The sequence below is a fragment of the Barbus barbus genome (genome assembly GCF_936440315.1).
Source record: "Barbus barbus genome assembly, chromosome: 6".
Lineage (NCBI taxonomy): Eukaryota > Metazoa > Chordata > Actinopteri > Cypriniformes > Cyprinidae > Barbus > Barbus barbus.
Window position 1 is genome coordinate 28898015 of NC_136734.1, and position 27608 is coordinate 28925622.

General features: G+C 37.0%; 1 protein-coding gene across 1 annotated transcript; it reads left to right on the top strand.

Moving 5' to 3' along the window:
* gab3 (GRB2 associated binding protein 3) lies at positions 1 to 27205 on the top strand. The gene is made up of 10 exons (XM_079420208.1): positions 1 to 178; positions 12498 to 12801; positions 17592 to 17796; positions 19012 to 19415; positions 21187 to 21239; positions 21376 to 21607; positions 23463 to 23553; positions 23839 to 23923; positions 24697 to 24807; positions 25108 to 27205. Exons 1-10 carry the CDS (start codon positions 107 to 109, stop codon positions 25222 to 25224), a joined length of 1674 nt encoding a protein of 557 aa, XP_079276334.1. The 5' UTR covers positions 1 to 106; the 3' UTR covers positions 25225 to 27205.
* Positions 27206 to 27608: the final 403 nt, after the last annotated feature.

Genomic DNA, 27608 nt, shown 5'->3' on the forward strand with positions numbered 1-27608 from the left:
GTGTTTGGGGGGTTGAACACAGGATTCTCTTGCCTTCCTCTCAGTCTGCAATCAGCAAGGCACACACACACACACACACACACACACACTGACAGACGCAGCAGCTATGAGCGCAGGCGATGTGGTGTGCACAGGATGGCTCATAAAATCCCCTCCGGAGAAGAAGCTAAAGAGATTTGTGAGTAAAGTCTTGTGTGTGTGTGATGTGTTCAGTATTAGAAGCGGGTACTGCAGTATAATGATCCACTGTCAGTTCATGTTCTCTGTGTTTTATAACACAGCTGTGTTTCTCTGTGCTGGTCGGTTTCATTTTCATACATACTAAGTGCTGACCTATGCCTTGTAACTTGCACTTTCTCTGCTGCTTTCTATCCCTGTCAGTGTTTTATACTAGGCTCTGCTTGGCTGCATTTTAATTTATGTTGCCTGTGGACTTTTAGATCGCTGTTATGCGATGCTTTACACATGCTCATACCTGTGTCAAATTCAGTGCTGTGCATTGTGACAGCAGTTTACCTGTGCTGTACTGTATGACCGTCATGGAATGCATCTCAAATTCTAGATTTCTTGTACAAAATTGGATATTGCAGTTTATTTTAGAATGTAAGTGACAGAGCACTGCAGTCTGTTTGTTATTTGTCTATTGCAGAAATGCAGAGCTCATATTTTGTTGTCCTTTGCTTGTTCCTTCCTCATTTCTTCTAGCATGCAATCTGATTATGTTTACTGTGCTTAATTGTGCAAGCGTTTCACTGTGCTCAGCTTTCATTTCACCCTGTGCTTTCATCTGTCAGACCAGAAGATACAGTGCACATCTTACCTGTGTCCGAGCAAATGCTACTTGTATTGCTGTGATGTTTGCTATACATGTAAACAGGAAACTGTTTAAAACAGGAACTATTAAAGTAAAACTGGAACAGTTTAAAACTGAAACAGCCTAACTGTGTTCTCTTTTTACCATGTTAAATGTTGCAGTAAATGGGGATGCGTGGTATGTCATTGGAATCCTATTAACAGTCCTGTTAACAACAAGAATGATAAATATAACCAATGGATGACAACTGTCCAGATTATGTTTATTATCCATTTATGTCATCTTTAAATCCTTAAGCTCATTCATGTTGGGTGAATTTTGATTTTTTTAATCATTCAGCCCAACACAAAAAAAAAAACAAGTCCTCTAGACACACTAAGGATGACAACTATAACCTGGTGTCGCAGTCCTACTCCACCTGCTTCGAGCGGGATTCGAACCGCGGTCTCCGGTGTGGGAGGCGGGCGCTCTAACGAGGAGGCTAAAGGCCACGGCCCCTAAGCGTCTGTCGCTAGAGCGCCACTTGAGATCGGGGAGTGAGGTTTAACCTGCACAGCACTTACCCGCTGGCCTCTGCTACACTCACCCCCCTAAACCTCACTCCCATCCGGGTCACGGCACCAAATGTCGCGGTCCTACTCCACCCGCTCCGAGCGGGATTCGAACCGCGGTCTCCGGTGTGGGAGGCGGGCGCTCTAACGAGGAGGCTAAAGGCCATGGCCCCTAGCGTCTGTCACTAGAGCGCCACTTGAGATCGGGGAGTGAGGTTTAACCTGCACAGCACTTACCCGCTGGCCTCTGCTACACTGGCAGCAACAAGTTTTAATAATCGCTCTAGTTCTGTGAGAATAGGGATGTCCTATCCACAGCTATCCAGAGCACACAAGGGAACAATATCATTGGAATCTCTTTTGGAATCTCTTCTGATTTTTTTGATGAAGGTTAAAAAGTTTGACAGTCCTGATTTAAATAGCTTGAGAATGTAAAGCACCAGAATGCACTTGCTATAAACCCTACTTAATTGTTTGTTGGTGTGGACATTAACATAGTTACCATTATAGTTATTGTTCTTGGTGTGAACAAGCTTCAACTGTGATGTGGACTTCCCTGTTCTCATAGAATTAGAATGATAACTTTATGGTTATAGTTATCGTCCTTTGTGTGAACGGAAATTAAATTATAAAATTAAGATTAATATGCAATCATTAGTCATATCACAGCATCATGCAAGTATAGCATTTTTATTTTAATATCACTAAAATAATATTATAGTTTTTGTTAGTAATGTTTAGTAATGTTGTGTTTTATCTTTATTAATAGCTTTTGTTTTTCTTTATCTATAAATAATTTTTATATCAGTGTTTTAGTGCATAAAGTTAATCTAAATGAAAATAAGAAATGCTGGCTTGCAAAGATATATAGATATTTATTTATTTATTTATTTTCAGTTTGTGTTTATTTCAGATCATGTAATGAAATGCTTTTTTATTGTTTTAGTTTTAGTTAACTACAATAACCCTAACACCTTGTTTAGTTTAATATGTAAATGAATAAAGGAGATATATTTTAGGTGCTGGGTTTGGTCACCGTTTCTTTTAACTTGTTCATCCTTTGTAATCACCTTTTTTTGTAATTTACTTTGTCCTTTGGTATGACAAATTAAGTTTTAACAACACAACTATTTCATGTAGTCTCTTAATTAATTGGAGGAAATTAAGTGTTTAAGAATCACTCCCAAAACTGAAGTTATAGCACGTCAAAATTAAGTACACTGCTGATGTGTCCTGTCAACTACCCATTAACTTATCTTTTAAGCTTTCTTTGTCACTAGTTTGGCTAAATGCATTACTGAGTTCATATTTTGCTTGTTAATACACTTAATTCGCAATCGTAAAGCAGCCTTTCCAAAAGCAGGCGCGCAATATTATTCAAAAGTTGATTTATATACAAAAAAGAATACCGTGCTACTCTAATTAAAACCTGGTTAGACATTCAGAGACACTGTCGAGTTAGTCCTCTGCATGGAAGTGGAGGTCTCAGTTGTTTGGTAGAGAAGAGGAAGGGAGGACCACCAGTTATAAGATGTGTGTTCAAAGTGTCAGTCTGACACCTCAAACATGCTCTCTCTCACCCCTCTCTCTCTTTCGCTCTGTTTTTGTGAAATTTGGGTGTGTTGCAAAACATGGGAAGTGTAGGGTGCCAGGCAGTTGAGAGCGACCCAGCATTCAGAAATGAGCTGTGCTATCAGAGACCACACATGCAAAAGTGACTTGACTGCTATTAGTTAGGAGGTGTAACCCAGTGACTGACAAATAGTGAGTGTAAATAAGTGTGCCTGTAGTCTGTTTTTGTGCTCATGTGCATGTCATAGTAAATAGTTTAAGGCACCACATGAAGAGCAAGCAAATGCTTTCACTTGCTCACTCTTTCTCTCTAGCTCTCTCTCTTTCTCTGGTTTTGTGGCTTCATCTGATAGTAAAATGGGAAGGAGTGTAGTGTGTGTTGTGTGCTACCAGTGTGATCTTTTGCTTTCTTTCTTTCTTTCTTTTCCTTTCTTTCTTTGTCTTTTACTTTTTTTCTCTTTGTCTTTCTTTCTTTCTCTCTTTCCTTTTCTTTCTTTCTTTCTTTCTTTCTCTCTTTTTTTTCTTTCTTTTTTTCTTTCCCTCTTTCATTCTCTTTCTTTCTCTCTTTCGTTCAACATTTTTCCACATTTTAGGTTAAAAAAATGATTTAAGGAGCTGTGACAGGTCACTATGTCCTTGAAGTTTTTCTCTATTTTTAATCATCATTGAGCTTAAATCTAACATGTTAACATGATTTTATTTTAATAATATTGTGTGTAGTCTTTCAGTTAATAAGATGTCATAACTGCTTGCATGCTTGCAGTAAGCATTGGTGGTTCAGTGGTAGAATTCTCGCCTGCCACGCGGGAGACCCGGGTCCGATTCCCGGCCAATGCAGCAGCTGTGGTTTTGGGAAGTTGTGGCCTAATGGTTAGAGTCGGACTTGTAATCCAAAGGTTGCGGGTTCGAGTCCCCGGCTGGCAGGAATTGTAGGTGGGGGGAGTGAATGTCCAGCGCTCTCTCCACCCTCAATACCACGACTGAGGTGCCCTTGAGCAAGGCACCGAACCCCCAACTGCTCCCCGGGCGCCGCAGCATAAATGGCTGCCCACTGCTCCGGGTGTATGTTCACGGTGTGTGTGTGTTCACTGCTGTGTGTGTGCACGTTGGATGGGTTAAATGCAGAGCACGAATTCCGAGTATGGGTCACCATACTTGGCTGAATGTCACTTCACTTCACATGATAATTATATAATTATATAATTGTTGTAGATTAAGTATATTAAGTCACACTGCAGGATACTGCTACCACTTCATACACTTTTAATTTTAAATAATAATTTTAAAAACCTTTTTATAACTAAGAAATTACATTTTAGCTTTAACATTTTTAACTGTATAATACTACATAATTTGGAGGTACACAGTAAGAAAAAGATCTGTAGAAAAACACAAAGCATTTTCTTTAACCCTAAAATAAAATGTATAAGTAAAAATAAAATTTGTAATTAGTAATAAAAAGTAATTCAAAATCATAAAGGAAAATTCCTCAATATTCACATAGTACACACACACATATACATATATATATATATATATATATATATATAAATAAAAAGACTGTGTCCTATGGTGTGACATAGCAAAAATGTAGAAAAAAACTTAACATACAAATAGCATAATAAAAAAAGATGCATACTTCCCCAGTTGTTTTTGCTCCGTCAACATAAATAGTTCCAAACAAAGCAGTTTCATAGCAACACCGAGCAGAGCCGGCTCTGAGGTGATGTTTCCTTCCTGAATGAATCAACGTTTTTGAACTAATCATTTGAGTAAATGATTCAGTGACTCGCTTACAAAGACAGTCACTTGTTTCGTTCCTAAATGAATTAGCATTTTTCAACAAATTGGTTGAATGAATGATACAATGATTCACTAAAGCAATCACTTGTCGACACCTACTGCGGAATGATGTATTATGCAGAAAGAGTTACTGATAAATGTATACCTTATTTTTAACATAAGAGCAGGTGCGGCCATTTTTAACATGAATGTGTGAGGCTGTAGAAAACAGTCTGTTATACTACATACTAGTTTTCGTTATCATATTATTTTCAAGTATTATAATCATAAACGCACTGGTTTGTAACCCAAATCGTTTTACAGTTTACTGCACTGTTATTCTTCTAGTTATTTATCTAAAGGCTAAGAATTCGAAAGTCTCAAACATTCAAATAAAATAGCTTAAACTTAAATGGATAGGACTATTGTTACTTGTTTGCGCAAAATATTAAGGGAAAAAAAAACTTACTCTTTCTTTACATTAGGAAGAAAGCAAAACACATTGTTAAATGTTAGTTTGGATTCACATTTACTTTTCTTCATCTAAAACGAACTATACAGACCAAACAAACCACAGATATATGCTGCAACCACATGTAGACAAACTCTTAAAAACACACACACATCTAAACATGAACGTGTTGGTGTTGGCTTAACGCAGACAAATGTTTAGGCCATTTTCAGACTTCCCTTCTGTGAGGGGTTCTGGGAAAACATAGCTCTAGTTCCTCTCTTTGATTAGAACATGCATGCATAAGGGGAAGAAAATATAACCATTCCAAAAGAAAGAATAGAGAGAAGGTCTTTGTTTGCGACAGAGGTAAATCAAGGCCATGGCCTGACCCTGCTCTTCTGAGCATGCCCGGAACAATGTGTGGTCTCTGACGAATTCTGTAGAAAAACAGTTCAGACACGGGAAGAGTAATGAATGTGTTTCAGTGAAATCCACAGACACACACACACAGTTACTCACAATAGTTACTCAAGATGGAAGAATTGTTAAAAGGTACACTCTTAAAAATAAAGGTGCTTAAAAGGTTCTTCACAGGAATGCCATAGAAGAACAATTTTTGATTCCACAAAGAACCATTGAGTCAAAGGTTCTTTAAAGAACCATCTCTTTCTTACCTTTTTATAATCTGAAGAACCTTCTTTCACCACAAATAACCTTTTGTCAAACAGAAAGGTTCTTCAGATGTTAAAGGTTCTTTATGGTACCATTTAGACAAAAAGGTTCTTCTATAGCATCGTGAAGCACCTTTATTTTTAAGAGTGTAACTGTGTTTTAATCAGTGCCAGGTAGTTTGTGCTTTGTAACTATACATTCAAGCCTGTTTCAAATGGAGTTTTTGACAGTACAGCAGTGCTAGGAATTAAACTTCTTTTTTTTAAAATAACTGAGAAATTGCTTAGGTTTCAGGGTAAAATATACCCACTTTAGCCTTTGTCAGCTTTCTTCCATGTCTGTATCATAAAGACCTAGAAGATGGAGACTTTCGCCTTGTAAGCAGCATTTAGGCAAAAACTGTTCTACATTTCCTTTATACCGTGCCCTCCAAAAGTATTGGAACAGTAAAGACAAAATTGCTCTGTTGGCTGTGGAGTCAAGACATATACAAATATGATTAAAAGATGAATATGAGACAAAACTACAGAATGTCACATTTTATTATTGGGTGATTCAACATGTTTTACCAGCTAAGAAGTTCAGCGCTTTTAGAGTTTCATCCCTCTATCTGATGTGAGCATAAGTATTGGAACAGTTGCCTCACAGGTCTTTCTAAGTGATCAGCTGTGTCCTGTTGCATTCATTCTTCAGATATTAAAAGCAGGGAATGTGTCGTATCAGTTATATCCATTACTTCTGTATTCTTGACTTGACTTGACTTCTCAAATAAAACTGGACTTGAACAAGTTTTATTGCAGATTTGAAATACAAAAGCCTGGTCTGACACCCCACACCCACTCTGACCGTTTCACACAACACAGCCATCAACACCTTCCCCCTCCCTCCCCCCTACTGTTTCTCACCCTGTAATCAAGATCTGTGAAGAAGATGTAAGCAAAGTCTTCAGGAAACAGAAGATAAGGAAAGCCAAAGGCCCAGACGGTGTCTCTCCAGCCTGCCTCAAAGCCTGTGCTGTCCAGCTATCATCCATCTTCACATTGATCTTCAACAGATCACTGGAGCTGTGTGAAGTCCCCTCCTGCTTCAAACGCTCCACCATCATCCCTGTACCCAAGAAACCAAAAATCACAGGACTTAATGACTACAGGCCTGTTGCTTTAACGTCTGTGGTGATTTGAGAGGCTTGTGTTGGCTCACCTGAAGGACTTTACTGGTCCCTTGCTGGACCCCCTGCAGTTTGCTTACCGAGCAAACAGGTCTGTGAATGATGCAGTCAACATGGGACTGCACTTCATCCTCTAACATCTGGACAAACCAGGGACTTATGCAAGGATCCTGTTTGTGGACTTCAGCTCCGCCTTCAACACCATCATCCCGGACACCCTTCAGAATAAACTGACACAGCTCTCCGTCTGTCAGTGGATCACCAGTTTCCTGACAGACAGGCAGCAGCTAGTGAGGCTGGGAAAATACACATCCAGCACTCGTACCATCAGCACTGGAGCTCCTCAGGGCTGCGTTCTCTCCCCACTGCTCTTCTCCCTCTACATGAACGACTGCACATCTAAAGACCCCTCTGTCAAACCTCTGAAGTTTGCAGATGACACTACAGTCATCAGCCTCATCCAGGACAGTGACAAGTCTGCTTACAGACAGGAGGATGATCAGCTAGCTGTCTGGTGCAGTGACAACAACCTGGAGCTCAACACGCTTAAAACTGTAGAGATGATAGTGGACTTCAGGAGAAACCCCCCTGCTCTCTCCCCACTCACCATCATGAACAGCACTGTGACTGCAGTGGAGTTATTCAGGTTCCTGGGCGCCACCATCTCCCAGGACCTGAAGTGGGATACTCACATCGACTCCATCGTGAAAAAGGCTCAGCAGAGATTGTACTTTCTTCGTCAACTGAAAAAGTTCAACCTGCCACAGGCGCACATGACACAGTTTTACTCTGCTGTTATTGAGTCGGTCCTGTGCTCTTCTATAACTGTATGGTTTGTGTCAGCCAACAAATCAGATATAAGAAGACTGTAGCGGTCCGTTAGGTCAGCAGAAAGGATCATTGGTGTCCACCTGCCCAGCCTTCAAGACTTGTACTACTCCAGAGTGAAGAAACAGGCAGGTAACATCATCACAGACCCTTCTCACCATGGACACGACCTGTTTGCACTTCTCCCCTCAGGCAGACGCTACAGATCTCTGTGCACTAGAACATCTAGGCATAAAAACATTTTTTTCCCCCATGCCATCTCCAGCCTAAACAACTAACACAGGAATTATTACCTGTGTCCTGTAATTCATTCCCCATCTCTACTTATTGACTCTCTCCCTAGTAATTTGTAAATATATATGCATATTTTTATAAACAGCTGTATATATAGAGTAAATGAGGCACATAAATCTTCTGTTCCAGATTCTTACACATTATTATTATTATTGTTAAGTCTTACTTAAATGTTTCTGTTCTCATGTCAGCTATGTATGCATGCATGTACCAGAGCTTCTTAAAAACCACAACAAATTCCTTGTGTGTTTGCGCACACTTGGCGAATAAAGCTGATTCTGATTCTGAATCTTGCATTCGATGATGACACACACAAACCAGGATGAAGATGAGGGAGCTGACTTTGAGAGAAAAGCAAGCAATTTGGATGCTAAAAGAAAAGAGGAAGTCAATTAGAGGGCATGGAGAAATCAAGAGTTTGGAAACCAAAGCAACCAACAACGACCTGATCGGCTGAGAAAACAACAGTAGTTGATGACAGACAAATCATAAAAGCTGTGAAAATGAACCTTAAAAGATGTGTTTGTAAAATCACCAACAACTTCCAGAAAGCTGATGTGATGCTCTGACAATCTACTGTCCTCAGGAGACTTTGACACATAATTACAGATGCTACACAGCAAGATGCAAACCTCTGGCCAGCACCGAAAATAGAAAGGTAAGATTAGAGTTAGCAAAAAAGCACAAAGGTGAGCCAGAAGAGTTTTGGAAATGTGTTTATGGACCAATGAGACAAAGATGAACCTTTATCTAAGTGATGGGAAAGCAAAAATGTGGAGAAAAAAAGGGAACTGCAAATGATCCCAAGCATACAGCCTCATCTGTAAAGCATGGTGGAGGTGGTGTCATGGCATGGGCATGCATGGCTCTCTCTGGAACAGGTCCTCTCAAATTTACTGATGACTTACTGTATGATGACAGTAGCAGAATGAATTTGGAAGGGTACAAAACCATTTTGCCTACCAATATTCAAGAAAATGCCACCAGATTCATTGGGAAGTGCTTCATATTGCATCAGGACAATGACCCAAAACACCCTGCCAGTTCACTCAAGGAATTTATAAGGGCAAAGAAATGGAAAGTCTTAGATTGCCCAAGTCAATCTCCAGATTTAAATCCGATTGAACATGAATTTCACCAGCTGAAGAGGAGAGTAAAGGCAGAAACTCCCCAAAACAAGCAACAATTACAATTGGCTGCATTAAAGGCTGGGAAAAGCATTTTAAAGGATGAGACCAAGAGTCTGGTGATGTCTACGGGTCACAGACTCACTGCTGTGATTGTATGTAAGGGATCTGCAACTAAATAATAGCTTTTAATCTTTTATATCTTCCCTTATGTTCAACTGTCCCAATACTTATGCTCACATCAATGAGTGGGATGAACTCTAAAAGTGCTGTTCTTTTTATTTGGTAAAACATTTATGTGTTGAAACGGCTAATAATAAAATGTGACATTCTGTAGTTTTGTCTCATATTCATCTTTTAATCATATTTGCAAATGTCTTGACTCCACAGCCAACAGAGCAATTTTGTCTTTACTGTTCAAATACTTATGGAGGGAACTGTATATTCCGTGTCTATGTGTTAATGAGGTGTGATTACTTTTAAGGAAGTGTTTGTGTTTCTCTCCCTTTACTGTAAAGTCTATTTTTATAAGTGATCTGTAGTGTAAATTTTTTTCAATGTGATAACTATTATAGTATATATGAAAAGGTTCAGAATTGATTGAAATGTGGTAAAATGGACACACTCAGCTGAAAGCATGAGCGTAAAAGCCAAAATACCTTATTATTATTATTCTCCTCCTTTTTCAGCCAGTGATCACTGTATATTTTTGTTGTTTTGTTTCATGGAAAAGAACAGCTTTTTTTATTTTTTTAAAATTCCTTTAGTATTTGACAGCAAAAAGTTATATGTTTGAAGTAACTTGATTTTCAGATTAAAGCAAATGATCTATTGAAGGTGAGACTCCCATCAGACCAACCAAATGATTTCCAAACGATTTCTCACTTCACACTTACAATTAACCCCCTTTTTTTGGATGTTGCACTCAAAGTCATCATCTTAAAAATCTGAGGTGTCACATGCCCCCTGTATTTTAATAGGTATGGCACTCCTGGAAGTACACTTTGGATAAAAAAATTTAGACTGTAAGGCCAAAGTAAATGGAAAAGTCTTTTCTGGCCTCTTCTTGCTTAATATTTCTCTCAGGACTCATGTCAGCACTTAGTCTGGATCTCAGAGAAGAGGAAGAGAGTTCGTCTTATGACGCTAGAGGTATAGAAATCCTGCAGCTCTGCAGCTTTCTTTCCCATCATGCATTTGTTTGGATCATATTAGGCATCTGAAAAAAACAAACTCAAGGGAGAAAGTCAGGGTTTTCCTGATGATACAAGTGCAAGACTGTGGTCTTTTTAATATATTGCTGTAACATAAATAGAGAAACGGTCAGAAAACTAGTCTTGTTTCTCAAGAGATCTTAATGACACTCCCCTGCTGGTGAGTTAATTAGAATAAATTCTTAGACGCTTGTGTGAGACGTCTTTAACGTCAGGTTGTGTAACAACTGATTGCTGTGGTGAAATCTTGGTTACACAAAGAAAACAGCAACTAAGTGAACAAAGACATTTTAACTTGAAACAACAGAAGTGAATGATGTCAGACAGAAGCAAAACAGAATGCACAAGTTGCTGATGGTTCCAAAAAAATCAGGATAGGAGCTGTTTTTTTGAAAGGCCACACAAAACTGCTGAACTTTCTTTTCTTTGACTGGAATAACATTCTCAAGAATGGGAATAAGAATCCAGTACAATTGGACTACAAGTTATAGTGGCAATGACAGATGGACTTTGTTTGCTTTGGGTTTTAAGTGGGTTTTTGGTGCCACATCTAATGGAACTGGCACTTTCTCTTTATTCCATGTCACTCTCTTTCCTGAGTAAAGTATTTCTGCAGTAGTTTCTGTTACATCTTTGAAAATGGAAAGGAGAATTCTCTGAAAGACAGAGTTCCAGATTTCACCTGAGGCAGGTACTGCTCGCACTTAATAGAACAACAAAAAAGCACACTTAAAATAACATATAATACAATGTATAATAATCACACATAATGACCTAATAGCCTAAATTGTATGCATTTACCTCATAAGGTAATATTAACCTAATTACCTCATGATGTAATAATAACCTAATAACTTTTTAATGGAATAACAACTTAATACATCTAATAACCATGTTTTTGGAACTGATTACAGTGCAGAAACTGGATTTCTAGTTACTGCTAAAGCCAGGAGATTTTATACTGATTGACTTGATGTGTAAGTGTTGATAATTTACTTCTTGTAACCAAATGAGCACCCTGTTTCTGCTCTGAGAGATTAATCTGTGTGTGTTTCTTAGGAAGTAAGTTTGTAAGTCATCTCTGACTGCAGACCACACCCTGCCCAGTTTAGACAGAAGTTTATCTGTTTGTTCTCGCATGTACACTCGCCTTGCCACGGTCACACTCAGTAAGGGAGGACACCAGTGTGAAATTTTATATTGGGCAAATTATATGCATGAAACTTACTTACAGAAAGGCCGCAAATGTATCAATCTAGACCCATTCTGAGATTGTATTGCATTTCTGCAATGACTGAACTCTTGAAATGATCCCCGTATACTTTTAATATAATTTCATCTAACACTCTTTGAGTTTCATTTTCACTTTTAGTCAAAAAAAAAAAAAATCAAGCTTCATTATTGCGCAATGAAATTGGCTCCTCAGTTGGTTTGAACACAGACACGGCATGGTGTGAAAATATATGGCATTGGGGTGAGACTGATTTGTAATTATATATCATTTGTAATAATTATCCATTTATATATTTATTAGCATTATCCAATAGCCAGCCTTAATGACATCAGTGGAAAAGTACATTTGTTTCAGAGGACATTAGTATATTTTGATCGATGTAGTTTTAGTATTATACTATTATAGTATTTATTAAAATGTTGAATTCTTTTATTTTTATATTTTCAGTTTTCTTTTTAAGCTTTAATTTTTCTACATTTCAGTTTTAGTAACTTTGCTTCACTTAAACTTTAGCTAACTAAACTGACTTTGTATTATTCAAGGTTATAAAAGACAAATACTAATTTTTTTTTTTCTGGAATAATGTGTACAGGTGAATTGTTAAAAATAATACCAATCAAGATCTAAACAGGGGCAAATGTTTAATGTGGAGAGTGAATGCTTGCAGTCTGAAAACAAGGCCTAAAGATCTAAAGCTCAAAGGAGACTTTTTGACTTGAGTTCATCCAGCAGAACAATGTTAATCTAATTCTGTTCCTCTCTCGCTCTCTGTCCCTTTCTCTCTCAGTCATGGCGAAAGCGATGGTTTGTTTTGCGGAGGGGTCGGATGAGCGGGAATCCTGATGTTTTGGAATATTACCGTAGCAAGAATTCCCGAAAGCCAATCAGAACCATCGACCTGCAGGAGTGCGAGGTCACCATCGAGGCAGAGGTGCGGCCCACTAAACGCCAGTATCAGAATCAGCACCTGTTTGTGGTCAAGACTGCCACGCGCATCTTTTACCTGCTGGCCAAAACAGCAGAAGAGATGAACATCTGGGTACAGAACATTGGACAGGTTTGCACGTTTGGAGGACTGAACAGACATGCAGGTGAGGAGGTTTACTATAGAAGTTTTATTTTGTTTTTAAGTCTTGGGTTACTTAACATGCTCAGCAGCCGATAAAGTTCTAATAGTATCAGAAATGTTGGGTTGTAGTCCTGCAGTCATTTTGCTTTCCCTTTATATTATTAGATTATCATCATACTACTGAAAACTACCTTACGATTTCTCTGAAGAATGAGCAGTCCATGACCTCATTCTTCAGTTCACACCTGACTCCAGACACTTTGACTTAATTTTTCCCCTTTTCAATACAAAACACTACACATTAACATTAGCACAAGGGCTTGGTTTGGAATTATTTCAATTTTACATGTGAGAATGAAGCAGTCAATTACAAAAAATAAAAATACTAATTTTCTTATTAAATTAAATAACTTCTGCTCACCAAACATACAGCAAAACAGTAATACTGTGAAATGTTATTACAATTTAAAATAACTGTTTTTATTTAATTTAATTTTATTTTAAAATATAGTGTAGTCTTTAATGTTACATGATGCTTTACAAATTATTTTGACATGCTGATTTGGAAACAACATTTCTTATTACTATCCGTGTTTAATATACTATATATTGCTTAATATTTTTGAAGAAACCGTGATACACTTTTTTAGGATCCTTTGATGTATACAGTATAAAGTTCAAAAGAAAAAAAAAATATATTGAAAAATAAAAATAATAAAAAGTCTTTACTGTCACTTTTGATTAAGTGAATATAAAAAAAAAAATTCTGATCATAAACATTTTTATGTGCGCATTTTAGAAATAAATAACAGATAAAAAGTAAGAATTTATGTACCCCAGCAAGTGGCAGGCGATAGGACAAACTGGAATAACAACTAAAAGTCTAACTAAAAACAAAAGCATCTCAAAATAAAATTCTTAGAACTAAAATTACTTTGCAGTAAACATGTTGTTGACAAATACAAACCGTATATGCACGTGGGTTTATGAGAAATGAAAGTGCTACAGATGAGCTAAAACAGGAAAAACCCTTGTACGTAAAATACTCAAAAAAAACAGCCTACGTTCAGCCCTTTCACCACATCAGATCCCTGCATTAACCTAAAGATTCAGTTTTAAAATGAATAAACCTAGCCTGGGAAATAATTAACCACAGGATGTTTCTCCAGAGACAGATGCAGAGACTGAGAGATGCAGACAGAATCCATGACACTGTAATCTAGGCGAAGTCTTATTTTAATATTCTGTTCCATTCCTCCATCTCTCTTCCTCTCTTTCGAGTCTGCAGAGCAACAGCTGCGTCACAGAGGAGCGTTCAGACACACACACGTCTGTCATAACAGACACTCTCAAGTACGTAGCATCCCATATATTTAACTAACAGCAAACAGCCAGTGTCACAGTCTGTGTCCACAGCACTATCACAGCAAGAAAGCGTGTTTTTGTTAAAGCAGGAACAATAATTAGTGTAAGACACATGGGAAAATGTTAGCAGTTAGAGTGGCTAATGTAATATACCAAACACAGAGAGTGAGAGAAACCACAAGTTACACATTACTTGGAAAGATAACAGAAAGATGAGTGATACAGCAGCTGGGAGGGTTTCAGACACACATGCACATGGTTACTGTTTAATACACAACACTCTGGACGGTTGCACACGCCTCTAAACGACTGTGAAAGATAAAGCTAGTATATACAGAACAACATGCATATCTATGCCCTTTTCCCCACACATATGGATGGGTGTAAAAGGCTTAATTTGACATTTTTCTTTATGTTGTTTAAATCCTAAGCCCCGTTCAAACCAAGAACGATAACTAGAAAGATAACGATATCCACACCAGCAAACTATATCATCCGTTTATTCTAAGCCCACGCTCATCTGCCACTTTAAATTATTGAGCTCTTTAAATAGCAGGATGGATTCTGATTGGCTGTCAATGCTTGTATCGTTCATCAGCTTGAAAAAAATAATTCTGGAAGTGATTCCAACTATATCGTTTCTCTGTGCCTTTATCATTATAGTTGTAGCATGGACTCTGCTGTTCTTTAATATTGAGAACTATTTTTAGAACTATATCTTTAGCGTGATCTTTATCGTTATCATTCTTGGTGTGAACGGGCCTTTAGGTGGAGGCCAGAGGTGACTATCAGACATACTGTTGAAATAGCGAGTGTAGCTTTGGAGATGCAAAGTCTCAGATGCTGCTTAGCAGCTAACCTCATTACAGACCCCAGCAGGACTGGATCTCAGCTCTTTATTTACAGACAGACTCTTCTGCAGTGAGGCAGACGGACAGCAGGGTGGGAGAACAACAAAGCAGAGATTGTAGTCACACCTGGAGAGCCGTAGTTTCAGATCCTGCTTCAGGCCATGTGCCGAGGCACTCAGAACACACGCTGGATAAAAACAGTGTTGGGTCCGGTTGCACCGAGGCTTCTGTGAACATTTGTGAACTTAAATGTTGATTTCTGCCAGGGCCACAGGTTAAACATCACTGTTATGTCTCTTCTTTCACTCTGATCCGTCATCATGACAACCACTTGCTGTTTGTGTACTCTCCCTCTTACCATAACAATGTCTCAATGTGTACCTCACTCTACCTGTCAATGACAACCGCTTACTGTATTACTCTATTTGAACTGTTCTCTGACCCCTATCACCTACTGCTTATTGTATTTCTACTGTCCCTTTGACCCCATCACCATGACAACTGCTAACTACTTCTCTGTTCTCCTGAATCCCTTTACCATGGCAACCTCGGACTGCAGGTGTAAAAACAGCTCTACATAATAATTAAAGGTGCCTCACTGCAGCATTATAAAAGAAATGGTTCAAAAAAAATCTTAAACCTACAATACAAATGCTGTGCAAAATCGTTACGGGCTTACACATTTAACCCTTGTGCATCAATTAAAAAAAAGTTACACTTGGGTCCATCGCGGACAAAAATGTCCATGTCAAAAAAACGGTCATAGGTCTCATTTTAAAGAAGACCCATGGCAGATTATTGCTGAAGTAAAAAAGAAAAAGCTTAAAAAGTGAAACCAAACAAAAGTTATACAGGTTTAAGTTTATGAAAATTTATGAACAATATTTTATTTTGTATTTTATTAATATTTTATATATGAAACATGTTGAACTCTAAACCTGCTAGAAATTCAAAGCCATAAATCTAAACGAGTTGTGTTCCAAATTTGAGGTTGATATCTCAAAAAATTAGCTTTCAGTAAGATTTTGTTTGGGCGTAGTACCAAATTTTCCCCATTAGATGCCAGCAAAACTCCGCTGGTGCACACAGTGGTTGGATTTGTGATTTACAGTAGAGTTTTATTTCTCAAATATTACAAGCACACACACAATTTTTTTATGACACACATACAAACCACACTCTGACATCTATACCAACACACCCACACAATTATATCTGCATTTTTTTATCCAGTTGGCTCTATAATATGCAGAAGCAGAAAACAGGAATAAAGCGAGTATTTGCTTTATAGACCCTTTATAGACCAAACCTGAAAAAAATGGCACCATCTGGTAAAAAAATAGTAAAACAATAAATTTTGAAGCTTTACCAATAGAATGAAAGCCTAGTAACAAACATTGCATCATTTTACAGTTAAACGGCACTGCGATTAAAAATAGCAGTTTTAATGGGTTTCAATGGGGACATTTTTGTCCAAAAGGTGCTGAGTGTTTCACTTTTTTTACCTAGTGTAAAATAGATTTATTAAAGGAAATGAAGGTGGAATATTAAAACTCAAATAAAAATACACACCGGAGCCAAAATTTATGCAGTTAGCATTAACACAGGCAAAATTATCCAAAAAAACTAAACTAAAATGGACAAAAATGTCCATAAGGGTGCACAAGGGTTAAGTAAAATCCTATAGATGTTTTCACTAAATATAGGATCACAGAAATGAATACAACCACATGCCTGGTGCCTTTCAGAATTCTCTTCTGCCAGAAAGGTTGTGAGTCATTGTCAGTTATTCAAGTGTTGGATACCCAATAGTAGGCTCTGCCAAAGAAGCAATGTTTATGTGAGCCCACACAATCCCCCTCAGATTAGCATGCTAGCTGCAACGTGATCAAAAAGCCGGTTATCTACGACTGTTTTCCCACAACATTACCTCAGCATTACTCACAATGCCTTTCAAGCACCAGCAGGTTGAGTGAGATATCAGACGTCTGAGTCACTGAGTCACCACTGGACACTGCTGTTTATGTGCAATTAAAATTATTTGGATTATTTCAAATTGCTTAATTAACCTGTCCAACAATAACTCCCAAAATGAGAGATGTGTCACTCAAATTTCTTTCTCACAAGCAAACCATGGAACCATGACCATGGAAATGGCACAAAACTTTCCATAATGACCTTTTTCTGGATTATTTCAACTCGGTTCCACCTTCCAAAAATATTTTTGCTTACTATTAAAAAGAGAAATGCTTACACCCCAAAAATCAACCGTAAGCACGTTATGTGCTTCCAGTGAGTGTAGCAGGCATGAGCCTCACATGTTCATCTGAGTGGTTAAGAAATGTCTGCCCACTGGTAACGCACTGTTGAGTCTAAACAGGAAGAGAAAGAGACGTGGGGGGGGGGGGGGGTTGTGGTGCGTGGGGGGCTGGAAGGGGGTGATTTGGTCTGCCACCTTCTGGAATAAGACAAAGGTACTTCAGAAATGGAATTTGTGAAGTATGGTTATTGCACTAATTTTATTGGCAAGATGAAACGTATTGTTAATGTATAAACCAAATCTCTCTCTTTCTCTCTCTCTTTTTCTTTTTGACAGAATCAATGGACAGTCTTAATCACACTCCCTCTTCCCAGCAGCCCTCTCCAGCACTTTCTCCTCATGTTTCTCTCGTGGCCAATCAGGACACAGTTACCGTCGAAAACCATGATGTCCTAGACAGGCCCAGCGAATCAGAGATCAGCCCTCCACTTGACTACCTCTTTCTCTCTCAGTGTGAAACCGGCACGAAGAGCATCGTCAGGCAAGGCCGCTTCTTATGATCACACGTTGCAAAAATAATAATTATATGTTAATCTCAATAAGGAAATGAGATTCATTCCATGTAGTGCCAGACTATCGGCTTTTCCTTTAATCTGATTTAATAAAGGTGACTGGGAGAATCAATGAGAATAGAAAATCTCTTTTCGCTTTTCGCCTCAGTGAAATCTTTTGATCTTGTTCACTGCAGCATAACACACTGTGATTAGATTCAAATAAAATCTTCAGCTACCTGCATGCAAAGTGGGGACGTAATGGTTTTATACAAATGCACAATGATTTTTGTAATGCAGTTTGGTGTTGAATACTGAGGCATCATTATGGAGGGTTATAGCTGATGAAAGAAACAACTATGTAGGTATATAACAGTTCAAAGGTTTGGGGTCGGTATGATTTTTAAGTGTTTTTGAAAGCTCTAATTCTCACCAGGGCTGCATTAATTAGTTTTTTCAAATACAGTACAAACAGTAATATTGTGAAATATTATTACAGGTTTTTTATGTTTTATATTTTTTATTTATATTAAAATGTCATTCATTCTTGTGTTGGCAAAGTTGAATTTCAGCAGCCGTTACGCCAGTCTTCAATGTCACATGATCCTTCAGAAATCATTCTAATACGCTGATGATTTGGTGCTATAGAATAATTTCTTATTATTATACAGTTATAACAGTTGAAAACGGTTGTGCTACTTAATATTGTTGAGAAAGCCTTTTCTTTTTTTACAATTCTTTGATGAATAGAAAGAACAGCTTGTATTTGAAATAGAAATATTTTGTAACATTATAAATATCTTTACTCTCACTTCTGACCAATTCATCCTTGCTGAAAATTATCATTATTTCATTTCATGTTGACTTGTGTTTCAGAGACTTAAGCAAATGTTTAATTTTTAACATAATTAATATGTGATATTACACTTATTTAGATTTTATCTTTCTAAGTTCATATGCAAGCAAATTTTAAATTTGTTATGCAAATTTGTGATTTCTGAATCATTCAGCACTCATTCTGCAGAGGAAGCCTGTGTAAAAAAAAAAAAAAAAAAAAGTTTCATTATGACACAACACACCACACATTTTCTATATGCTTTCTCTGAATAAAAAATATTTCTCATATAAGTTTTATTTTAAATAACATTGTTTGGTTATTGTTTTTGTGTGTATATGCTTACCTCTGTGTGTTTGTCCTTCCCTAGGTGTGACAGCATCTCTAACTCTGAACGCTCCTTTGAGCAGAGCTCGTCTGAATACACAGAGGATGTGTTTAGCCCCACCCCACGCACTGACTCTTCCCCTTCCCCCTTCCTTTTGGCTGGGGTGTCCGAGCCCCCATTCAGTGCCCCCTGTGGACCACTCTCTCTCTCCTCCTCCCTTTCGTCTTGCCTCTCATCTCCCATCTCTCTACGCCGGCCACCAGACATTTTCAGATTTGACCGGCCCTTCTATGGTACATCAGACCCACAGACGCCTCCTCCCCTCCCACCCAAACCTACACACCTATCCGATCATCATGGTAATGAGGATACCAGCCGTAATCAGATGCAACCTGCTCTCCTCCCTCGCAGGACGTCACCTTCAGGAATAGACCACTTTAAGAGAGGTGAGAATGCACAAAAAAAAAATCTGAAAAAAATTCTGCTGATTTGCAAGAAAAGACCTATTATTTAATTTGATGATGCTGATTTAAAATCTATTAAAAAAAAAACGTTCCATCACATCAGTTTTTTTTCTCACAAATGCACTTATCGAAATAACAAAAGCAGTCAAATGTCAAAAGTTTCAGGGTTTTTTTTTTTTTTTGGTTTCTGTTTTTACAAAAAGTAGTATTCAAATGGACAAATTAATGTCAAAGAACTACACGTAAAGACAAATTCACAAAATCTGTAATTTTTTTGCCGTTTGTTGCAGTAAACGTCCCACAGATATAAGCAGAAAATATGTTAGCATTTTCCTGGCATTTGCCATCATTCTTACCTTGAAATCAGTACAAGGCATTAAATAATGTCATACATTTAAAGCTGCAGTCCGTAAATTTTGCCTCTTTGTCGCCATCTCTGTTTGAAAACCTGGAATTGCAGTTACTTGTTTGCGTGGGGTTGTGAGTCGGCACGGCTCCAGCGCAGAGGAATCTAATGTTTTGAGGTGAATGTATGGTTGTCAGTCACCGCACCGGTGTGGATGTTTACTGTACTTTGCAATCACAGATTCTAGCCTACGTCTTGGAATATATGACCCAAATAAGAATTTTCCCCGTATATTGTCATCTGAACTAGTAACAAGTCTGCCACGTTTGTTCTGATCAATTGAGGAAAAAAGCATTCCAATAAATTGCGCTACCAATGGTGATTTAAATCTAACAATTGTTAGCTCATATCACACCAAACCGTGCAATTTATTATTATTGTATTGTTATACTTTATTCTCAAATTATTAATGTTAGCAACATCAGCATTGTGTGACTATGAGTATAGTGTGTATTAGAGTAGATTTAATTTCTTTACAATCTAATTGTCATACCATTCGAATTTCATATTAAGAAATTCTTTTAACCCAAAAAGCAAATTATGCTCCCTTCGAACTGATTTTCTTTAAAATACAAATGTTATGTAATCCCAGGCTATCTGTAATCAGCACATTTAAAACTGGAATATAATTTCATTTCAGTCACGTTTCATAAACACATAATCCTGTCTGGATTACAATTCGCCATCAAAATGATATATTTAATTATTCTAGCTGCGGTGAGAAAAGGCTATAATCGAGTCGCCACCTGCAGCATCCTCAAATGCTATAGCCTAGTAACAAGTAAACAACTTTATGTTTACAGACGTGACATAATGACGTAGTGCCATGCTCAAATTTCCAGAGAAAACCTACGCGTACCACTCAAATTAGAAAACATTATTATAAGCTAACCGTTGTGAAGCGGGCTAAAGTAAGGCGATAGTTTTGAACACTGGCTGGCTATGCACTTGCTCAAATATTGATTTCGGATCATTTTTAACCAAAAAAAATTACGGACTGCAGCTTTAACAAATAGCTGTAACCTGGTTCAGAGGAAGATATGAATAATGCCTTTGTGGCGGTTTTGCTGGTGATTAGGGGATAATACAAGATTTCTTCAATTTATAAAATGGTTGTCGTGAGCAAAAAAGCAATGGAATGCACATATTTTAAGAGAAAGTGTGACATGCTAGAGCAAAAAGGCACTATTTTTGGAATGACCCCAAAATTTGTAAGAAACAAGCATTTGATTTAATTCAGCAAATATGATGCAGGGCGGTGTTATCAAAGACCCCCCCTCCCTTTCTCATTGTAACATTTCAACAATGTTTGTTATATATTTTAATATTTTACTTTCATGTTTTCAGGAGAGTTTGACAATGCTGGGAGAAACTGGAACAAACGTCTAAGCCTCAACCTGGTAAAGAAATATTCAAATAATAAGTCAAATGAGCCCGGTGAAAGTTAAACAAACACTGTAAATACGCATCAATTTGAATATTCACTGCCAGAAAACAGATGTGTCAGTGTGTTTCTCTCTGTATCTCTATTTCTAGCCAATTTTTCTGAATACCACAGTTACTGAAAACCACTCTGAGGATTCATATGTGCCCATGGCCTCCCCACCGATCAGCTGCTCTGATGTGACTTCAGACGGCTACATACCCATGAGCCCCTCCACCCTGCCCGTCTGCCTACTCGCCAATGGCAAAACAGAGCTGCCTTCGCCTTCGAATCCTGACCTTGAGCCTCCTCCAGTCGACCGCAACCTTAAACCAAGAAGAAGAGGTAAATCTTTCTGGGTTAAAATGCAAGGTTTACCAGTTTCATTTAAAATCATAGCATGTGACACTACAAAACATTACAACCACGAGTATTCTGAATGTAGCATTTATTTATTGAGACTGACGTGCTGCCTTTAATAAAAACATTTAAATAAGAAATAATGTTGTCCCATGTATAGCATTTGGACAATGTAATTCACATTTAGCCATTAAGATGCATCAATTCAAAACAGGTTTTGTGCCTATAGCTCAAAGACAGGATGTGATGCCATAGTTTTAGGAACCTTGCCATTTCAGAATTCTTTGTTTTTGATTTGTTTACTTTTTTAAATGTATTTGCACAACAGAGTTATGTGATATATTGGTGTGCCGTGTTAGCTATAATTAACTGCGGTCATGAAGCAATTTCAATAACTAGAATATCACTGGAGATATTAGCTAGGTCAGAAAACGAAAATAGAGGAATGGAAAAGATGATCTCACGTGAGGAGAGGTAGCCTACAGAAGAGTGACGCATGTTGAAAATGAATATGAGGAAGATGAGATGCAGCTGAGCTCATGATTTGTGTGTCACACATCAACCACATTTGTAGTTGTTTTTTTATGTTTTACTAATGCAGTCTGGTCTCGAGATTGTAGAGAATATTAAATGTCGAATTCTAAGCGACTGTGTAATTTAAAAAGAAAATCAAATCATTTAATTTTATTTTTAATATTGGTGCAAGCAATTACCTTCAATTGCTTGTCCAAGTAAAACACAGCGGTTCTTGAATTAATCGCTGTTTTTGAACGATTAGCTTCTTAATTAGAGTCGTTGCTGAATGAGTCACGTTTGAACGAATTAGTTGATTCTAATGGCTCAATGACTCGCTCCTAAAATTAATTTGTCGTGAACTAGCATGTAACCGGCAGACAGTCTGGGCTGAGAAATCAGTCTAGAATGAAATATAATTTATTACTCATAAACCTTTAAGGCTACATAGCCATATTGTTGTTTTTAGAAACTGATATTTACAAAAACTGCCATGAATTAGAATTGCATAAATAATGCAATTTTAAATTGACATTAATGTGCTTTAAAAAAACAATCGAAATATGAAATTATTTATATATATATATATATATATATATATATATATATATATATATATATAAAATACTCTAAATATGAAACGAGATCCGCCAGTAGGTGGCGGATGATTCAGTAATCCAACCGATTCGTTTAATTCCGAGACAAAGAATCATTGGCTCACTCGATTTATTTAGCAACGAAAGTATGATTTTGCTCTAAAGGTTGAAGAGTTCTGTTGTGGCTTTGTTTGAAACGGTTTTCTCTGGTGAAATTGAGCAAAAACAGATTATACTTACAATATATTGTCTAAAATAACAATACTAACCTCTTTTTTTCTGAACTGTTGAATACATTCACTAATGCTGTCGTGCAGATATTCGGAGGGGGGGGGGGGGCAGCACTCTTGCTCATGTGATATTGCGAAACTCTTCTGAAACAGTCACCAGATTACAGTAAGTCACTTCTCAGGCATTCCAAGACACATTCTGAACAGGGCATACTTCTTTAAAAGATTCTTTGTGGCTTTTAAATTTAAATTCTTTTTAAACTGAGGATTTGCCAAGATAAAAGCACAAGAGAGGAAGTGCATGATACTGTCAGAGACACAGAACAGGAACCTCAGACAGCACTGTGTCTTGAGCAGAGGCACAGGGTTCCTACAGGTCATGCACCTTCACACAAAGGAAATGCCTCATTAAAAGTGAAAGTGTTTGTTTGAGTTTGTGGTGTGCATGAGAGAAAAAGATAAGGAGTGTTTGAATGTCCTGCATTGTGTTTGCTTTCACAGCTCGACCGCCTCCTTTAGACCTTAGGGGTCTGTCCACAATTTCTGAATGTCCTTTCCACGTTCCCCTCACACGCACCATGACAGAACCCAGGTGAGAATTATGACAAACTCATATTTACACCCCAAACTGATCCTCTGCAACTCAACCACTTCTGTCTGTGTCCTACATCTTCAACAAAGACACTGTGTTTGTTTTGACACTGCTCTTCCTCAAGTCACCTGATCTCTATTTCCTGTGTCTTCTCATTTACATGTTTGTGATGTTTATGAATCCCACACTGATCTTTTGTTATTTGTTAAATGTAAGATATTTTTTTGTATTCGTATAACTGTATTTGAAAGTTGCTGTGTTTTGTGTCGGTTTGTTTGTCTCTAGCACATCACTTCAGTCTGTTCCTTTGGACAGGCGGCTGGGATGGGGCTTAAATGGCTCTGAACAGGAAGGGAGCATCACGCCAACGGTAACGTGACTTCCTTTAACCCATCTTCTCTCGTTAATAATTTATTGCTCTGTTTCTTCTTGAAATTAGAACAAGAGGGCAACAGAGGGAGAACATAAAACAAAAGAATGATAAAACAAAACAGTATATCTCTATATCAGAAAAAAAAGAAAAATTCAGCAGATAGTACAAAATACATGTTAGTTTAAATTCCAATTATAAACACTATAATTCAAAAGCTTTTCTTTTTTGAAAGAAATTAACTTTTATTGCAAGGTTGTATTTTAAATTTATCAAAAGTGACAGTACAGACATTTATGTTACAAAAGATTTCTATTTTAAATAAATGCTGTTCTTTTTTACTTTTTATTCATCGAAGAATCCACTAAAATATTAAGCAGCATTGTTTTCAACAATGATAATAATAATAAATGAGAACCGAATCAGCATATTTGAATGATTTATGTGATAAGACCTGTTAATTCAACTTTGCCATCACGGGAATAAATAAAATGTTTAATTAACAGATCTTTTAAATAATAGTAACATTTCCCAACATTCACAATCCTGTTTTACTGCATTTGTTATTTAATAAATGCAGCTTTTGTCAACATAAGAGACTTTTAAAATGATAATAATAAAAAAAAAATGAGTTTTGAGAGTTTTGAACAAGTACATATTAATAAACAGATACATTTATGTATAAATGTATATATAGACATTATATAACACAACCATAATAATGTGTGTCAGTATTATATATATTTTGGTTATATTTGTATATGTTTGTCCAGGACTCTCGGCTCTTGTTCTCAGCTTGCGATTCTGCTCCCTGGATGAGGCCTTCTCAGCTGGATTACTTGTCACTTGACTTTAATTCTGCCTCCCCCTCACCTGTTCAGAAGGTCAGTGGTAGGCATGAACTGTTTAAGAACCAAATTTCTTACATGCATCTGACAAACATTTGGTAAGTGTTTGTGGGGTTTTAGTGGGTACTGCTATCTCTTGTAGTAATCGTTTCTGCGGCTTGAATCCTCAGGCAGCGATAACAGTGATTCAGCATTTCCTGTCCCAGTTACTGTTGCTTTGTAACCCCTTCAGCTCTAAACGTGACATGGCATAAATCTGCCTGCTGGATTGATACATTGTGGCCATGTGGATTACGTTTTGATTGCTTGCTGGTATTGTGTTTTGGATGTTTTCAGAAACCGCTGCTGGCAGACGAGTACAGGGTGGATTACGTGCAAGTAGACGAGAAGAAGACACAGGCTTTACAAAACACCAAGTTGGAGTGGAAGGATGTCCGTCAGTCAAAAGCCTAAAGCCTTCTGGGAGGGAAAAAATAATAAATTTAAATTATTACATGGTTCAAAACTTGACTTGTTTTCATCTCCTACAATTTCAGGTACACGTTGGTTTTTTACACTGCTATAAAAGAAGCCAATATAAGCGGGATAAAAAACCTTCAGAAATAAAATGGCAGATAATTCAGGAAATTATTCCAGAATAAAAGACCTCCAACACAATGGTTCAAGAATAAAGCTTTGTTTTGTAGTTATTTTACCGGGAAGAGAATTAGCCTTTCCTATGAATTTTTAGAGTAGTGTGTTTTGGTTTATGAGTATAAAGTAAAATATGCAGTTGACGTTCATTTGATCTACAACATAAATTATACACAGTTATACCTCAAATGTGAATAGTGCAAAACTACCAGAAGAATGTGAGTTCATGTGTATGATAAAGGTTCTAGTCCTAATTTGTGAGTTACACAAACAATTTTTCAAAAATTTGGGTTTGGTAAGATTTTTAATGTTTTTGAAAGAAAACTCTTCTGCTCACCAAGCCTGCATTTGATCAAACATACAGAGCAAAAAAAAAATTAAAATACAAATGTTATAAAATATTATTATTACAATTTAAAGTAACTTGTAATTTGAATATATTTGGAAATGTGTAACATAATCAGGATTTTCAGGATTCTTTGATAAAAAAAAAAGATGATTTAAATCAGTATTTATTTTTGTCTATCTTTTCTAACATTATAAACATCTTTACTGTTACTTTTGAGCCATTTAATAAATCCTTGCTGAAAAAAAATCTTACTGACCCCAAACTTTTGAACAGTAGTGTAGGTCTTTTCAAAACCACAGCCACTTTGAAATTCATATTTAAGGCATGGAATTCTTTTGAAATAACGTTAACCACCGAACTTAATTTACTACTACTAAAATTTATCATCTAAAAACATTTGTCACCAAAGCTTGAACGTGTACAGAAAAGGAATTTGTTTACCAGAGCACAAATTTTTATAACAGCAATTATTTATAAAATGAACATGAATTCTTAATCATTTGTTTAACTTGGAAAAAAAGTACAGTGACTTTTTTTGTTGCACTCCCTGGAATGTTATTTTGAAATAATTCCCTGAATATAACAGCTCACTGTTTTACATCGCTGATGTTTGAGACTCAGAGTCACGTTGCCTACTTGTGAATTCTGAAATAGTGTTTTCAAAGGTGTCACAAAGTCTTTAAGATATTATGAATATGTTACGTATTTATGACGTGTACTATCACTGAAGAGTGTCACAAAAAACAATTATACCAATGAATGTGTTTGTTGCACACCTTCGAGATCATGCTATACTACAATTTGTTTGATGGGAGTCAGACCACTGTAAACCACTGGAACCACACACTGTGATTGGATGCTGGAACAAAACTATGAAGGAGCTGAATGTTTTGTAGAAGGGAAATCTGCCTTTGCTTTTTTAGGATTGAATCTCAAGTGAATATTGAATATGTTAAGACTACTGTCAAATTATTGACCTAACAGGGATATGAAGGTCTATCAACATTTATCGGAATGTATTTTCCCCATCAACCTGTCACGATTATAAGGCATTACGAATGTATTTCTGTACTGGATTGTAGATTTTTAGTGCCATGTCATGCTGTGCTTATGACGCTGTTCGTTTATGGTGGTCAGATTTTGCTGTACTGACAAGAGAGTCTCATGGGAAACTATCACTGTGACATCAACAGTTTCCTGTTCATATTCTTCAGTGTATGCTTTATGTTTCAAGAAATGTAATACATGAGTGAGAGAGAGAAAGAACGAGTGATTGAAAGAGAGAGAGAGAGAGAGAGTGTCTGCGTGTTTTGCTGAAATTCAGAGACCTTACTAACCTGTGTGAATCAATGGATGTTTATCCGTCAGCAGGTAAATTATTGTGATGCATAACGAACACATTAAATCACTTTAAAACAATTCAGCTCAATAAACTGAAAACAAAAAACCCTCAAAGACTCTTCTTTAATCTGTTCTTTTTAAATATAAAATTTAGTTTTGAAAGAAGTTTTGTGAAAGACGGCAATATTGTCAAATATTATTATAATTTCAAATATAATAATTAAAAACATATGTTCTATTTGGATATATTTTCCTGTAATGTTAAAGCTGATTTTTCAGCATCCATGAGTCCACTCTTCAGTGTCACATGATCCTTCAAAATTCATTCTGTTGTGCTGATTTGGTGCTAAAAATAGTTTAATACGTTTGTGGAAAAGTTTAGATAAAAATGTCTTTACTGTCATTTTTAATCATTTTTTCAAACTAATAGTAGTGTACATCTGTTATATACACACTCTAAAAAATGCTGGGTAAATATTGGACAGAACAACCCTCTGGGTCTAAACAACCCAAT